Source organism: Theropithecus gelada, chromosome 4 (assembly GCF_003255815.1).
Source record: "Theropithecus gelada isolate Dixy chromosome 4, Tgel_1.0, whole genome shotgun sequence".
NCBI lineage: Eukaryota > Metazoa > Chordata > Mammalia > Primates > Cercopithecidae > Theropithecus > Theropithecus gelada.
Genome location: NC_037671.1, coordinates 141,935,079 through 141,951,862, shown reverse-complemented (window position 1 = coordinate 141,951,862; position 16,784 = coordinate 141,935,079). Strand labels below are relative to the sequence as shown.

General features: G+C 35.1%; 1 protein-coding gene across 1 annotated transcript in view; it reads left to right on the top strand.

Moving 5' to 3' along the window:
• ROS1 (ROS proto-oncogene 1, receptor tyrosine kinase) overlaps nt 1–16,784 on the top strand; it is a 148,421-nt gene that overhangs the window by 77,255 nt on the left and 54,382 nt on the right. Inside the window, exons 27-31 of the mRNA XM_025383434.1 lie at nt 8,249–8,451; nt 9,958–10,102; nt 10,879–11,111; nt 11,200–11,376; nt 15,167–15,335. Of these exons, the coding sequence (XP_025239219.1) occupies nt 8,249–8,451; nt 9,958–10,102; nt 10,879–11,111; nt 11,200–11,376; nt 15,167–15,335 (927 nt within the window). The remainder of the gene's footprint in view (nt 1–8,248; nt 8,452–9,957; nt 10,103–10,878; nt 11,112–11,199; nt 11,377–15,166; nt 15,336–16,784) is intronic.

The following is a 16,784-nucleotide window of genomic DNA, read 5'->3' as shown; positions in this document are numbered from 1 at the left end:
CTTTCTCTTCTCAGTCCCATAATTTCTCTTCTTTCTCTTCTTTCTCCTTTACTGATATTTTAGGCCTCCCAGTGGTGTCAAAAAGTATTGCATACAACTGTGTTTTCAAGGTAATGGGTCATACTTGTGTTATTATGCAGTATGCAGTATTATGTATCAAATCATTAAGTATTAATATATACTATTATAATATGTAGTACTATTTAACATAAGACTGTGCTACCATTTTTATTGAGTTTTTATCTTTTTTAAAAAAGTGTTGCTGTTTTTAGTGTTATGCCCCTCATCCTACTTTTCCTATAAACTGTGAATTTTATTGTGTGATTTGTATACCGCAATGATTCCTAGAAAGGCATGTATCATGTTATAGCAGAACTGACTATATATTTTCTACTGACAGTCATCATAAAACATTGTTGAAATCTAAAAAACACACAAACAAAAACAAAAACAGTATTGCATGGCCTCATTGGCATTTTGTCAAGGCTTTGTTTGCCACTAAGGTGCAAATGTCATTCTAAATTAAATATAACTGTCCTCTGGAGAGGGACAGATATGAATGACATAAACTCCCTTTGTTTAAATGTTTTCAGTTATAAAACATGTAAATTGAAAAATGTTAAAATTTATAAATAAAGCCTACTTTGTATTTTTGTAAATAATTTATTTTTCACTTTGAGAAATTTGAGAAATTTTAAAGGTTCATGTGGCACCTGGTTTCTGGCCCAGGAGCTTAGAAATTGCCACTCCACCCAAAAACAAGTAAAAGGCTGAGCGAACTGAAAACTTAATAGCTCTTCTTGGATCCACAAGAGAAATGAGGTCACAGAGCAAACTGCTGTCCCCAGTTGGAAAGACAGATTGGTAAATACAGAGAATTATAATTTACCAGAGCAAAAACCCATGAGCTAAAACCTTTTTAGAAAGCAGTGTTAGCGGTAGAAAAATCTAAACAGTAATTGATGAATTGCTTGAGGCTCAGTTGGGTAACTCTGAGAGTTAGAAACTCGAAGGGGATCCAGTTATAGGGGGCTTCACACTTTTATAAGTTTTACCTCCAGGAGCTTTAACTGGTTTTTTTCTTAGAAAATCTCCTTGTGCTTCCCACGGAGGAAAGGAAAAAGGAAAAATTTTGGAAGGCACCAGAGCATTTTGTTCTTCTTAACAAGGTCTGCATTCAAGCTACACTAACCACAGCTGGACCTGCTTGGGTTTTATCAGAGCTTAATTGACCAGGCAAAGAGAAGTGCCCAACCCCAACCCATTCCAGCCATCGTGTCCCACCCAAGCGGTGTGGGGGAATGAAAAGAACCTGTGAAGTTCACATTCGAAAAGCAAAGCAAAAACCTACTTGAAGACTGAGATCTAATCTAAGACTATAAAATGCCTCCCCTCCCCCTACACCTTACCACCACATTCCTAAAGGCCCACTTACAGCACTTGCTTTCACCCAGTACAGCATATTCGGCTGTCAAGAAAAAATTACAAGGCATACTAAAGGGCATAAAACACAGACTGAAGAGATAGAGGAACTATCACAACCAGATTTCAATATGGCAGGGATGTTAGAATTATCAGACTGAGAATTTAAAACAACTATGATTAATATGCTAGGGGCTCTAATGAATAAAGTAGTCAGTATACAAGGACAGATGGTCAATGTGAGCAAAGACATGGATATTTGAGGAAAAAAAAGAAAAATTAGAGATAAAAACACTGTAACACATGAGGAATGTTTGATGGACTTAAAAGTAGACTGGATGTGGCTGAGGGAGGAATCTCTGAGCTTGAAAATATCTCAATAGAAACCTGCAGAACTGTAAAGCGAAAAAAAAAAAAAAAGCCAGAACAGAATATTCAAGAACTGTGGGGAAACTACAAAAGGTGTAAGATATGTATAATATGAATACTAGAAAAAGATGAGAGAGAGAAACGAACAGAAGAAATATTTGAAATAAATATTTGAAACAATAATGACTGATAATTTCCCCAAATTAATGTCAGATACCAAACTACAGACATGGGAAACTCAAACAATACCAAGAAGGATAAATGCCAAAATCTACACCAGGCCTATCATATTCAAACTGCAGAAAACCAAAGATAAAAAAAAAATTTCTGAAAGAAGCCAGAGGAAAAATTACTTTAGCTATAGAGGAACAAAGATAAGAATTATATCCAACTTCTCCTCAGAAACTATATAAGCAAGAAGAGAGAAAAGTAAGATATTTAAAATGTTGAGAGAAAAAAACAGTAAACTAGAATTCCGTACCTTGTGAAATTATCCTTCAAAAGAGAAGGAGCAATAAGGACATTCTCAGACAAAAATTGAGAGAATTTGTTATCAGTAGACCTGCTTTGGAAGAAATGTTAAAAGAAGTTCTTTAGAAAGAAGAAAAATGATACAGGTCAGAAATTCAGATCTACATGAAGAAAGGAAGAGCATTAGAGAACAAATAAGTGAAGGTAAAGTAAAAGTTTTTCTTTTTCTTAATTGACCAAATGGATAATCGTTTGTTGAAAATAATAATAGCAATAATATATTCAATTATATCCACTTATGCATGTATGTGTGCATATATATGTGTATATTTATATTAAGCAAAATGAATCACAACAGTGACACAAGGGATAGAAAAGAGGACTTGGTATTATTTTGTTATTATAAGGTACTGCACACCTGTGAAGTGGTATAGTGTTGTTTGAAGGTGGACTTGAATTAGTTGTAAATATACATTGCATATTCAAGGACAAATAACTAAAAAGTGTTTTTAAAAAAGTATAACTGATTCCCAAGAAAGGAGAGAAAATAGAATCATTTAGACTGCTCAGTTAAAACCACCAAAGTCAGAAAAAAGTGGAAGACAAAAGTAGGAACAAAGAACAAGGGCAACAAATGAAAAATAATAACAAATATGGTAGATACTAATTCAACTATATCAGTAGTCACTTTGAACATCAATGGTCTAAATACACCAACTAAAATACAGAGGTTGTTTGAGTGGATCAACAAATAAGACTCAACTCTACATTGTCTATAAGAAAACCACTTTAAGTGTAAAGACACATCATATAGATCAAAAATAAAGGGATGGAGATAGTAGATCATGCTATTGCTAATCAAGTGAAAGAAGAAACAATTTCAGACAGAGCAGACTTCAGAGTAAGGAAAGTTATAAGTGATAAAGAGGGACATTATGTAATGATAAAGGGATCAGTTCTCCAAGAAGACATCATAATCCTTAATGCATATGTCCCTAAAAACAGAGCATCAAAATGAGGCAACAACTGATAGAACTGCAAGAAACAGATGAAGCCACTATTACCATTGAAGACTTCGCAATGTCTATCTGTCAGAAATGGGCAAATCCAGCCAAAAAAAATCACTAAGGATATACTGATGAACTCAATAACACCATCAATTAATTTGCTATAATGGACATCTATCTACTAATAATAATTTATCCAACAACAGCAGAATAAACATTCTTCTCAAGCTCACATGGAACATTCAACAAGACAGACCATAAAATACACTTTAACAAATGTAAAAGAATAGAAATCATACAATATCTGTCCTCAGACTACAATGCCATTTAACTAGAAATCAATAACTGAAAGATAGCTGGAAAATCTCAGAACACTTGGAGATTCAACAACATATTTCTAAATAACAAATGGGTAAAAGAAGAAATCTCAAATTAAAAATATTTTGAACTAAAAATGAAAACAAAACATCAAAACTTATGGGAATCAGTAAAATCAGGGCTTAGACGGAAGTTTATAGCACTGACTGCATGCATTAGACAAAATGATCTAAAATTATTTAAGCTTTTACCTTAGGAAACTAGAAAAAGAAGAGTAAATTAAATCCAAAATAATAAGAAGAAACAAAATTAAAACAAAAGAAAAAAATGAAGTATAGTAGAAATCAATGAAATTGAAAACAGGAAACCAACAGAGAAAAATCAGTGAAACCAAAAGCTGGTTCTTTGAAAAGATAAATAAAATTGATAAGCCTGTAGCCAGGCTAAGAAAAAAAGAGAGTGGATGCAAATTGCTAATAGTAGAAATGAAGACGGGGACATCTCTATAAAACCCATGGAGATTAAAAGGATAATCAAGGAATACTATTAACAACTCTATGCTCACAAATTTAATAACCTGGATGAAATGGACCAATTCTTTTACAGACACAGTATGCCAAAACTCACAGAAGAAGAAATAGACAATCTGAATATGTCCACATCTATTAAATAAATGGAATCAATAATTATAGCCTTCTGAAATAGAAAGCACCTGGGCCAGATGGATTCAATGGTGCATTCTACCAGACATTTATGGGAAAATTGTACCATCTCTACAATGTCTTTCAGAAAATTGAACCAGAGGGGCTACTTCCAATTAGGCCAATGAATGCATTTATTCTAGGCCAGAATTACCCTAAAACCAAAACTAGACAAATATACTACAGGAAAAGAAAATTTTAGACCAGTATCTCGCTTGAATATTGCAAGAATTGCAAAAGTCCTGAACAAAATATTAGCAAATCAAATTGAGCAATATATTAAAATAATTTTATATTACAGTCAAGTGGGATTTATCTCAGCTATGCAAGTTTGAGTCAACATTTGAAAATCAATTAATATAGTCCACTACATCAACAGACCAAAGAGGAAAAATCAGGTGACCACATTGATAGATGCAGAAAATGCTTTTGACAAAATTCAACACTAATTAATGATGAAAAAAACTTCAGCAAACTAAGAATAGGGGTAACTTCCTTGAGAAAGAACACCTATAAAAACTTTGTTAACATCATTACTTAATAGTGAGAAATTAGAGGCTTTCCCACTAAATCAGAAACAAGGTAAGGATGTTCCCTCTCCCAATTTCTTTTCAACATTGCAGTGGAAGTCACAGCATGCAACAATACAAGAAAAGGTATACAAAGCATACTGATTGGGAATGAAGAAATAATGCTATCTTTGTTCACCGATGACATGATCATGTATGTAGAAAATCTGAAAGAATTGACAGAAAGACTCCTGACACTCATAAGTGATTATAGCAAGTTTGCAGGACATGAGGTTAATATACAAAAGTCAATCATTTTCCTATATACCAGCAATGGATAAGTGGAATCTGAAATTAAACACACAGTATCATTTAGATTAACACCCACAGAAAATGAAATACTTAGGTATAAATCTAACAGCATATGCATAACAATCTATATGAGAGAAACTACAAAACTCTGATGAAAGAAGTCAAAGTACTAAATAAGTGTAGGGATATTCCACGTTCATAGATAGGAAGACTCAATATTGTCAAGATGTCATTTCTTCTCAGCTTATCTATAGATTCAATAAAATCCCAATGAAAATTCCAGCTAAAGTGATTTTGTAGATATTAACATCTGATTCTAAAGTTTATATGGAGAGGCGAAAGACCTAGAATAGGTAGCACAGTATTGAAAGAGAAGAACAAAGTTGGGGAAGGCTGATATCAACTATATGACATTCTGGGAAAGTAAAAGCTATGTAGACAGTCATAAGATCAGTAGTTGCCAGAAGGCTGGGGGAATAAGTGGTGAATAGAGCACAGAGGACTTTGAATGCAGTGGAACTATTCTGTGTGATACTATAATGGTGGATACAGGTCATTACACATTTGTCCAAACCCGTAAAATGTACAATACAACATTGAACTCTAAAGTAAACTATGGACTTTGGGTGATAATGATGTCATTGTAGGCTCACTGATTGTAACAAATGTACCACTTTGGTAGGGGTAAAAGTTATGCATGTGTCGAGAAAAGGAGCATCTGTGAAATCTTGGTACACTCCTCTCAATTTTGCTGTGAATCTAAAACTGCACTAAAAAATAAAGTCTTACCAAAAAAAAAAAAAAAAAAAAAAAGAAGTCCATGCAGTATCTGAAGTTGAACGACCACACATAACCTCCCCCCAGCCCCATATACGAACACACTCCAAAATGAAGTCCTAAGAGTAGCATGAGCTTTTTTTTTTTTTTTTTTTTTTTTTTTTAACTGGAACTCATTAAGAATATGATTAATACTCATTTTCTTTAAAAAATGGAGTCAATTTTATGTTGCTAGCGTCTAGGTACATTATTAAGAGTACTTTACCTCCATCTGCTGGAAATTTTAGCAATTACAAGTTACCTTGGTCCTTTTTTTCTGAAGGCATTCAATTATCTTCAAAATGTGTGGGATTAAAAAAAATATAAGGGAAAAACCTGTCTTTCTGTCCTGAATAATGTTTCTGACACTTCAACATATCATATTATATCAGTCAAATAAAAGAATGACAAAATTCTCAATGACCTTTGAATTAGATAATTGCTCTCATTGCTCACATGTGTATCCCATTCTCTGTTGAGATCTGAAATCAGTACAAACTGAATATTATTGGATAAATATTGGTTGAACTGGAGAATAGTTCATCTTGTAACTTTAGTAAGGTTATCCATCTCCAAACCCCCATACTTTCCAAATGTCCTCAAACTTAGGTTCACAGTGTCCTTGAGTATTCTCTGTTGTTGGAGATTTTAGATGTACTTCTAATTTTAAACATTTTTTTCCCTGCATTTTGGAATTCATATTTGGAATTCCCAGACCAGACCAGCATTATTTTCTCTAATTTTTCATTTTAGTCTCAGTAGTGATGATAATAATAGCTAACATTTATTTAATGTGCTCACCATGTGCTAGGGATAGAGTAATATATAAATATCTGTAAAGCAGGCCATTGTCTCTGTTTACAGAAGAGCTGGAGTAACCTTCCCAAGACCAAAAAGTTAGTAAGTGAAGGAGCTGGCTCCATCAAGTTATTTGCCACTTAGACATTTACCCCCTAATTTTCTTACTTGTTGAATGCTAAGGATGTATTTTATATGTGGCTAGTATGAATCCGTAAGGATCGACAACACTTACTAAATACCTAATTATGTCAGACACCCTCCTGGGGCTCTGGGGGAACAAAGACAAATCAAGCACAGTCTCAGCCAAAGATGTTTACATTCTAGTGCTAGATGAAGAAAGAAAGCAGCAAAAGAAAACCAAAACCAAAATCACATGTGGCTAGTGCACTGGTAGAAGAACATGTGAAGTGGAATGAGGACAGAGAGGAGATGTCCTTTACCTGGAATAGGAAGGCAGAAGGGGCTTCCCAGGAAAAATGTGCATGAACTGAGCCTTAAGTAAGATTAGGTAGATGGGGAAGATCATTCCAACCTGAAGAGACTACCTATGTGAAGGGTTGGAGGGGTAGAAGTCCTGCAGTGTGTAGATAGTGTACTGTGGTTAGAGTGAAGGATGGCTTTGCATAGCAGAGATTGGATACGCGGGCAGGAGCCAGATAGCACAGTGCCACGCACAATGAGTTAAAGAGTTGGCTAACTGGTGTAAGATTGTTAGATTTCATATTAAAATCATATTTGGAGTTATTTGCATATTATGTAATTATGCTGCATTTTTAGGTGATATTTTACGTCAAGACTTAGACTGAATAGGTCAAGAAGTTGTGTTCAGGTGCAAGTGACAGATTCGTGATTTTTTGAGGCTTAAGCCTGCAGTATGATTGTGCTACTGCACTGGTCTAGAACAGACCATTGCCATTGTAGCCTCCATGACTGGGGCTCCCTGGAGTTGTGCAGCGTGCAATGTGTTTGGTTGTAAGTGGTGGCTAGGGAGCTCCACAGTGCCATCAAGCATCTGGACTTGATCTTTCCCCAAACTTCCTTAGTGAGTCTTTTATTCAATTCTCACAAGATGGCTGCTGCTCCTGTTGCATAGTGTCCACCTCCTGTGTTGGGGGAGGGTGAAGGACAGAGGTGTGTGACAGTGCTAAGCAGATCTGACTAACCAGACCGTGTCACATGATTGTCTGGGTGGCAATCAAACTTTAGAAACAGTTTTTCCTCCCAGCATGCTGCCCTGAACGATATCAGATATATATGAACTTGAAGAAAAGGAGGAGGACGTTGGGTAGACTGTAGCAATACATACTACACATACTACACACAGCATCAAGATGCAGCCAGTTTTGTTTCTTCAAAGAGAACGTTATTTCAAATCATTTTCATATTTATCTTTTCAAGCAAAAGTTATGTGTGCTCTACAAATTTCTTTCTAACCTTTGATATTATTCTTGTTAAAAAATCTGCTTTTCCTCTCATATATTTATGCATAGATATTTAATCTTTTCGTTTCTTCTTATTTTAGATAAAGCGTTTCTGTCTCTAGCTTCAGACACTGTGGAACCAACTATACTTAATGCCACTAACACTAGTCTCACAATCAGATTACCTCTGGCCAAGACTACCCTCACATGGTATGGCATCACCAGCCCTACTCCAACATACCTGGTTTGTTATGCAGAAGTCAATGACAGGAAAAACAACTCTGACTTGAAATATAGAATTCTGGTAAGATTGGAACTAGTGGTCTTTGTCTTTTCACAAGATGTTCTTTTTTGATACAAATTTATGAGCCATAGTAAAGTGTTTCCTGTATGTTCTGAAGTAGACTAGTATGCAACTTTTTTACAGCTAATGATTCATCAGAACATTGTGTTCTAGTTTTCTTGACTGGGAGTAAGTTAAGCTTCAAGGAAGTATATCAACTCTTGTCCATTGATGGATTGCCATGGTAACAGTTTTCTGAGTGTCCAGAAAGAATTGGGTTTATTCCCCTCCCTGATTATCTAATTATCCTCAGAGAGAATGATAGACACTTATTTTTGTGGCCTATGGAGCAGACTGAAGATTGAGGAGTAAGAAATGAGTTGGACGGAAAGAACATTGCCTTATACCTCTTCTCCATAGCATTTATCTAATATGAAAATTGTACATTATATTTTTCTTTTGTTTCCTATTTGCAGAGAGATATACTGCTATGCAGATACTGTTTTTAGTCATTATTGTATGCCTAGCACCTAGCACAGTCATTGGCACCGTCCAGGCATTCACTAGATATTTCTTGAATGAATTGGCACTATCATTCAATCATTGAATGATGAAATATATTCATTAGTATTTCAGTTGTCTTAGTGATGGAATCACATATATCCAATATTTTGCTTTGTGCTTGGCTTTATTTAGCCTATTCAAAAGGTGAAATTGACTAACTGTTGGACGTTAAACACTATATGCTTTCCCATAAAGTGTATGTGATTTTTCATTACTTCCTTAATTTTGTCTAATTAACCATTTTTACACATTTCTAAAATGAGTAATTTCAGATAGGTTAGATCATTTGACTGGTCAAGATTGGACTTGCAGCATTGGACACGTCTGTAATTAAATTTAATCTGTCTTATTGCCTTCCCATTGATTAACAGTGATCTAAGACAGTGGTTCTCAACCTTGGCGGCACATTGAAGCTTTACAAAAAAACCCGCTCTGCATCTAGGCTTCACCCCAGATAACTCAGTCAGAATCTCTGGCAATAGAACCCAGGGATAGTAGTTTCTTAAAGCTTCCCAGATGATAGCAAAGTATAAACAAAGTTGAGAACCACTGGTCTAAGGAAAATCTTTTTACTCTTTTAAACTTTATTTCTAAGAATGATTAGATAACATAAAAACCTCTTATTGTATTCACATATGTATCACGTTTTCTATCATCTTGCTAAATTTCTAATACAATGTTAGTGAAATAGTGTCCTCTTCTAGGAATTTAATTTCCCCTGTGAAATGATTTATACCACAAAACCTACTGAGGGCTACCAATCATTTGGTATTTATTCTTGGAAATATTGAACAACTCGAGTCTGGGTAGATTGCACAGTGGTATTATCATTAATAATCCAGAATCTAAAATAAATTAACTTTTTTGAGCCTTTAACTTTGTTCTCTCTTTGATTAAATAATTTCTACCAATTTGTATAAAATGTCAAGAATAAGATATTGATTTTTAAAAAATCTATTACAGGAATTTCAGGACAGTATAGCTCTTATTGAAGATTTACAACCATTTTCAACATACATGATACAGATAGCTGTAAAAAATTATTATTCAGATCCTTTGGAACATTTACCACCAGGAAAAGAGATTTGGGGAAAAACTAAAAATGGAGGTGAGTTATGGGCTTGGTGTGGGTTTCTCAAGCAGAATATTGCGATACATGTGATGGGTACATCATCGATGTTTATTTTTTAAAATCTGAATGTGAAGTAATTTTAGTATGTAAGCTTTCTTACGTTTAATAAGAAAAATGTGTTTGCAGAAAACTTTGAGCTGACCCTTACTCTAACCCCTGAAGTTGACTAATAATATTCTATCAAAATAGAAAGCAACTAGGAGGTAAAACATTGAAATCAATATTGTTTGACTAAGAAACACATTATTTGGTCTCACCACACAGTGTCACTCTTTTTCCAGATACTCATAGGTTTCTGTGCATGTGGTGAGCTACAGAAAAACTAAGCCTTTTTTCTATGTGAATTTTACTGAGGCCTGAGGTGTAAAGTTATACAACAGTATTGCCTTAAAGAAAATAGGTCAGAAAAGGTTTTCTAAGAACTGATGAGGTGGTGATTATTATGAGGTGATGACATTTATTTCAGATGTCTCTGATGTTATTCAGAAAACTCACCCAAATTGAGTTACTCCCCATTCGCCATATCCTTGAGCTGGAGTCAGAGAATGATTTGGTCACTGGGCCGAAATAAGTGGGAGCCCTTTAGGCAGCCTGTTAACCTACCATTGCAGAAGAGGCTGGCTTTCTTTCTGGACATCTGTTATTTATTCTGCTCATACCGTATGCTTATTTTTCAACCCAAACTCCGTTACTTCTTTCCATCTTTCAGCGCTATTGCAGCATCCTTTATCATTCCTTCCTATTTATTTCAGTACCAGAGGCAGTGCAGCTCATTAATACAACGGTGCGGTCAGACACCAGCCTCATTATATCTTGGAGAGAATCTCACAAGCCAAATGGACCTAAAGAATCAGTTCGCTATCAGTTGGCAATCTCACACCTGGCCCCAATTCCTGAAACTCCTCTAAGACAAAGTGAATTTCCAAATGGAAGGCTCACTCTCCTTGTTACTAGACTGTCAGGTGGAAATATTTATGTGTTAAAGGTACAGTAAGTATACTAGGCACTCTTTATTGTCATTCTCAAGTGCAAGGCTCTCGAAAAGTTAAGCAATTGTTCTTTTTTACCAAAAGGTTCTTGCCTGCCACTCTGAGGAAATGTGGTGTACAGAGAGTCATCCTGTCACTGTGGAAATGTTTAATGCACCAGAGAAACCTTATTCCTTGGTTCCAGAGAACACTAGTTTGCAATTTAACTGGAAGGCTCCATCGAATGTTAACCTCATCAGGTTTTGGGCTGAACTACAAAAGGTAGACTTTTAATGCAAATCTTTATTTTATGATATAGAATAAATTGGAAAGGCCTTTTTCAAACATCAAGAACATGCTCATGTATAAATAAACAATATATTTGACAACTTCCATTGATTTATGTTTGGCATGCAGAAGCAGTAAGTTATCCAGACTAATTTCTGGTGGGAAGAATTCTCAGGGAGATTAATTTGCTTTTAAAAGACGTTATGTAAAAGGATATAAGTTATAGGGTACTAATTTTATAATAATTTACTTAGTTTAGATGTTAGCATGGTTCTCTGGTTTAAAGCCCATAGTAACTTGGTGTTTTCTATGAAAACAAAATGAAAAAGAACTGAAGAAACAAAAAACCAAAACCTTGTTCTTTTCATCATTTAAGGGCTGTGCAGTAACAAGACAGAAGTAAACCATAAAACCAGCTTATTCTAAAGTAGTTTTGTTGTTGGCTGGCAAACTTTAAATGATTCCTCATCCAAGACTTTTCATGCTTTAACCAAAAAGAAACCACCCACTGAATTTTAAGGCATCAATTAACCTGATTAATTCATTGATGGAGAAAGCCTACATTGACTTTTATGGTGATAAACTTAAAATTGATTATTTTTTATAATTGCTACTTGTTATTTTAACTATTATATATTTGCATGTGCATATTTGTGTATTTCTGGGCCTATGTATGTGTACATATTTTTAAAGATTAGTTGGAAATGTTTTGTTCAGTGGTAACTCAAAAAGCAAATAAGTATAATCATAGCCTCACTACTTCTTAAAAATGCAGTTATTCCCCAGGATGTTTAAAAATTATTATGTAAGGTATTTTTGTGATCTTATACTTTATAAATAAAAACTATGAAAACTGTGGAACAACACTGAATCTTGGGTTAATAAACTCAAAGGCCATAGTTTAATTGGACTTTTTCCATTGAGCATGTTTCTGATGATTTGTTGCCTATTTAAAAAATTGCCACCTTATAAAAATGCAGTTAAATTGGAGAAATTGGAGGAGTGCCTTTTAAAATGACATCTATTTTAGTAAACTTAACGCAGTTCAATCTAAAGTCAAGGGGAAGGATGTAAAGTTCATTTCCAAGATTATCAAAGAAATGGAATGGGAAAAGACTTTAGAGATAATTGACACCCTAGCCTACCCTTTTATTGATCAGAAATGGAGACCTAGACAGATGCCAGATGTCACCAGGCAGAGAAAAATCCTAGGGCTGACTTCTCCCTAGAGCAGTCCTATTAGGGTGTTGTCTGTGGAAGGAATAGGAGTCATTAAGTCATCCATCCCACTCTTTAAAGTTTGGGGAGAAGGACAGCAGACAGAGATCTCCTGGTCCAGTTCTCGTGACTTTCATGCAGTGTTTTTTATTTCTAAACTTCGTCTGTTTTCACACTTACTCAACACAGGTTCCAGGCAGACCATTTAGAAAATGATGAAGCTGCAAATACAAGATAGGGTCATTTGTACATGAGTGGCCATCTAGAAACACTAACTATGAGTACAGTGAAAGTCTGTGGTTCTGCAAGGGTTGATGAGTGCTATCTAGTCAGAAAGTGCTGTCTCTTTTGAACAACTTGAACCTATCTCACAATGACAGGACAGCTGGGAATGATACCGTAACTCCACACTGAAACTCTGAGGAGTGGGCAATAAAAGGGAATATTTGTCTTTTTAATTAGCAATTTTTAAAGAAAGGAAACAGGAAGAAAATGATAAACTTGCTCTCTGTCATTTCTGTCAAAATTTCCTTATCTGAAAAATGAGGGAACTGGAGCACAAGGTGAAGTTTCTATCTAGATCAGGGGTGTCCAATCTTTTGTCTTCCCTGGGTCATACTGAAAGAACTGTCTTGGGCCACATGTAAAATACACTAACATTAATGATAGCTGATGAGCTCAACAAAATTCCCTTAAAAAAATCATAATGTTTAAAGAAATATTACGAATTTGGGTTGGGCTACATTCAAAATTGTCCTGGGCCACATGTGGTCCACAAGCTGAAAGTTGGACAAGCTTGATCTAGATCTTAAATTCTACATAATATAAGCAACTCACAACAGTGTACAGAAGAAGAACATATTTAAAATGGTGAGGAAAAACGTAATTTTGTTTGGTAATTTTTTCATGGAAGCCCATTAAAATTGTGTTTTTCGCAGCAGTTCAGGCAAATCCCTATCGAACCACAAGTTTCTGAAGTTCCAAACTCTCAGACATCTTAGCTGACGCTCCCTCTCACTGCCACCCAAATAATTTGAAAATCCCCCTGTGGTAGCCTCCACTCCTGCACTTGTCGGCCTCTGACAAATGGAAAGTCCTGACACCCTTGTGATTTACTGGGATATCCTGTGGCACCTCTCCAGGTTGGTGGTCTGCCCAGACATTCATTGCTATGGTGATGCCAACACTCTACCGTTTTCCAGCGGTACCCTTGGTCAAACATCTGCTGACACTTCAAGGAGCTCTGAAAATTTCTTGGTGGTTTGGAATGTTGGGTCAGCTAGACTATTCACTATAGGTAATTTCTCCACCAGATCATGAAGGAGAGAGAACCAAAAAGAGTTAAGCCATCTTTTTTTTTTTGGCCAGGAATTAATTTCTCTCTCTCTGAGGTTCACAGTAAATATTATGGATTCAATGCACCTGTTTCATTAAGCTATTAAGCTATATGTCTCAGCGGGATTGATACCTTTATGAGTTTAGTGCAGGCAATGTTCCTGACATCAGCAGTTCTATTTTTTAAGTTTTAATTCCTTCCATTCCCTTATTCCCCTTTCTTATTGTACATAGTGATCTACTGAGTGAAAATGCTATAGAGAATCATTCCTTACTGAATAGAAAACTAATATAAAGTGTCCATTTAATGAAATGATGTGACCCCATGAGTGTTAAGTGAAAAAGAAGATATAATTTAAGTTTATTTATGGAAACTGACCTTTTCATGAAACTCTACGAGGGAAAATATATCAAGAACCCTTGACAAAGTGCCATATCTTTTTGTCTTTTCCTATTTGTATGTTAAGAAATCATCATTTTCAAATCATGATACTAAGGATCCAAATATACAAGTTTTTAAAAAGCAATATCACAGAGCAAGAAAGTTCAGATAACTATAATTAGAGGCCCAATATCTAAAGTGGAATGAAAACAAGATTTTCTGTATTTAGTTTCTAGCTTTGCTACTTAGTAGCTTCATAATAGTGGGCAAAAATTTTCTTCTTTTGGCTATGTAGGTTTCCAGTGTATAAAAATAAAGAATTCTGGTTACATGTCTGAAGAGGGTGTTAGGAGGAAAAAAAATGTCTTAGTTTGTAAGTCACTGTGGACTTCTTTATCAAAGATTACATGTAATCAAAACATGTGAAAATATTATTGCTAGGAAATTAACAAATCCCTGGGATCTGAAAGTACCGTTGTTTTGATCCATCGTTGTTCCACAGCTGTGGATTTGCATTCTTAGCCATCCTGATTAAATGTAGGTATCTACCCTTTGGGATAACAAGAAGCGGTAGCTCTGAATCTTCCTCAATGATATATAGTCAGAGGTGTATGTCCCACCTTGAGCTTCTCCCATGAACGGTCATGTAAGTCAGTTATATCTTATCATAAAAAGCAAAACGACTATAGGCAGTGGGGTAATGTTTGGGATCATTCATAAAGAAGTTCTTATTCTTTAATAGAAAAGAATGCTTGAATTTTAATCACTTGCTATAAGCCTATATATTTTTGTGTTTTGAGAATATTTTCTTAGAGAAACAAAAATATTAATTGAAACTTCTTTTTCTAGTGGAAATACAATGAGTTTTACCATGTTAAAACTTCATGCAGCCAAGGTCCTGCTTATGTCTGTAATATCACAAATCTACAACCTCATACTTCATATAATGTCAGAGTAGTGGTGGTTTATAAGACAGGAGAAAATAGTACCTCACTTCCAGAAAGCTTTAAGACAAAAGGTAAGTACTAACATACTCAACACTCAGAAACTCTGTGTTTCAGTTCCTTTTTTATCACTTATTTCACTAATCCTAGAGATACATGAAATTGTTCTTTAAAAGCAGTACATTATTATTTCTAGAACTTGAATGAAAAAATTGAGAAAATGTAGGAGACCTTGCAGGCAGTAATGAAATAATGCTGGCTGGGTTTGGCTGGATCCTGAACTGGGCAAAATTATTTCTTCTTTCAGTATCCTTATTTCACGTCTAGCTATGACAATTTTGTGGTGATAACTGTATGAAAATAGTGTTACTGAATGTTCAAAAAATATTTATTGGCTACTATATTTGAGATACTAAAATGCAAAATATACGAAGTTCATTAAAAATTAACTAGTGTTCTGAAAGATATAACTTAACTTTGAGTTGAGCTCTATAAGAATGGAGGGAACAAAGGTCTAGAACCAGAAATACCATTTGACCCAGAAATTACATTACTATCCCAAAGGAATATACATCATTCTATTACAAATATACATGCACACGTATGTTCACTGTAGTACTATTCACAATAAGGAATCATTTGGAATCAATGCAAATGCCCATCAACATTAGACTGGATGAAGAAAATGTGGTACATATACACCATGGCATACTATGCAGCCATAAAAAGGAGTGAGATCATGTCTTTTGCAGGGATATGGATGAAGCTGGAAGCCGTTATCCTCAGCAAACTAATGCAGGAACAGAAAACTAAACACTGCGTGTTCTTACTTACAAGTGGGAGCTGAAAAATGAGAACGCATGGACACAAGGAGGGGAATAACACACGCTGGGACCTCTCCCCCAGGTAGGGGGAGAGAGAGCATTAGAAAAATAGCTAATGCATGTGGGCTTAATACCTAGGTGATGGATTGCTAGGTTTAGTAAACCACCATGGAACATGTTTACCCATGTAACAAAACTTCATGTCCTGCACATGTACCCCAGAACTAAAAATTAAAAATTAAAAAAAAAGAATGGAGGGAAAATGCTCCAAAACTTATAATAATTTTCTTTATTTTCATTTATCACTTATTTTGTGCCAAATTGAGACATATTGTTAATCTTATCACTAATTCATGAAATCCATCACTAATAAAAACTTCAAATGCTCATTTAAAAATATTTAATCATATTAGAGTATTTCTGAAAATTTCTTTTTAAAAAATGTCTTCTTAAAAAATGGGATACATGTGCAGAACGTGTAGGTTTATTACATAGGTATACATGTACCATGGTGGTTTGCTGCACCTATTGACCTGTCCTCTAAGTTCCCTCCCCTCAGCTCCTATCCCTCAACAAGCCCTGGTGTGTGTTGTTCCCCTCTCTGTATCCATGTGTTCTCAATGTTCAACTCCCACTTATGAGTGAGAACATGCCGTGTTTGGTTTTCTGTTCCTGTGTTAGTTTGCTGAGGATGATGGT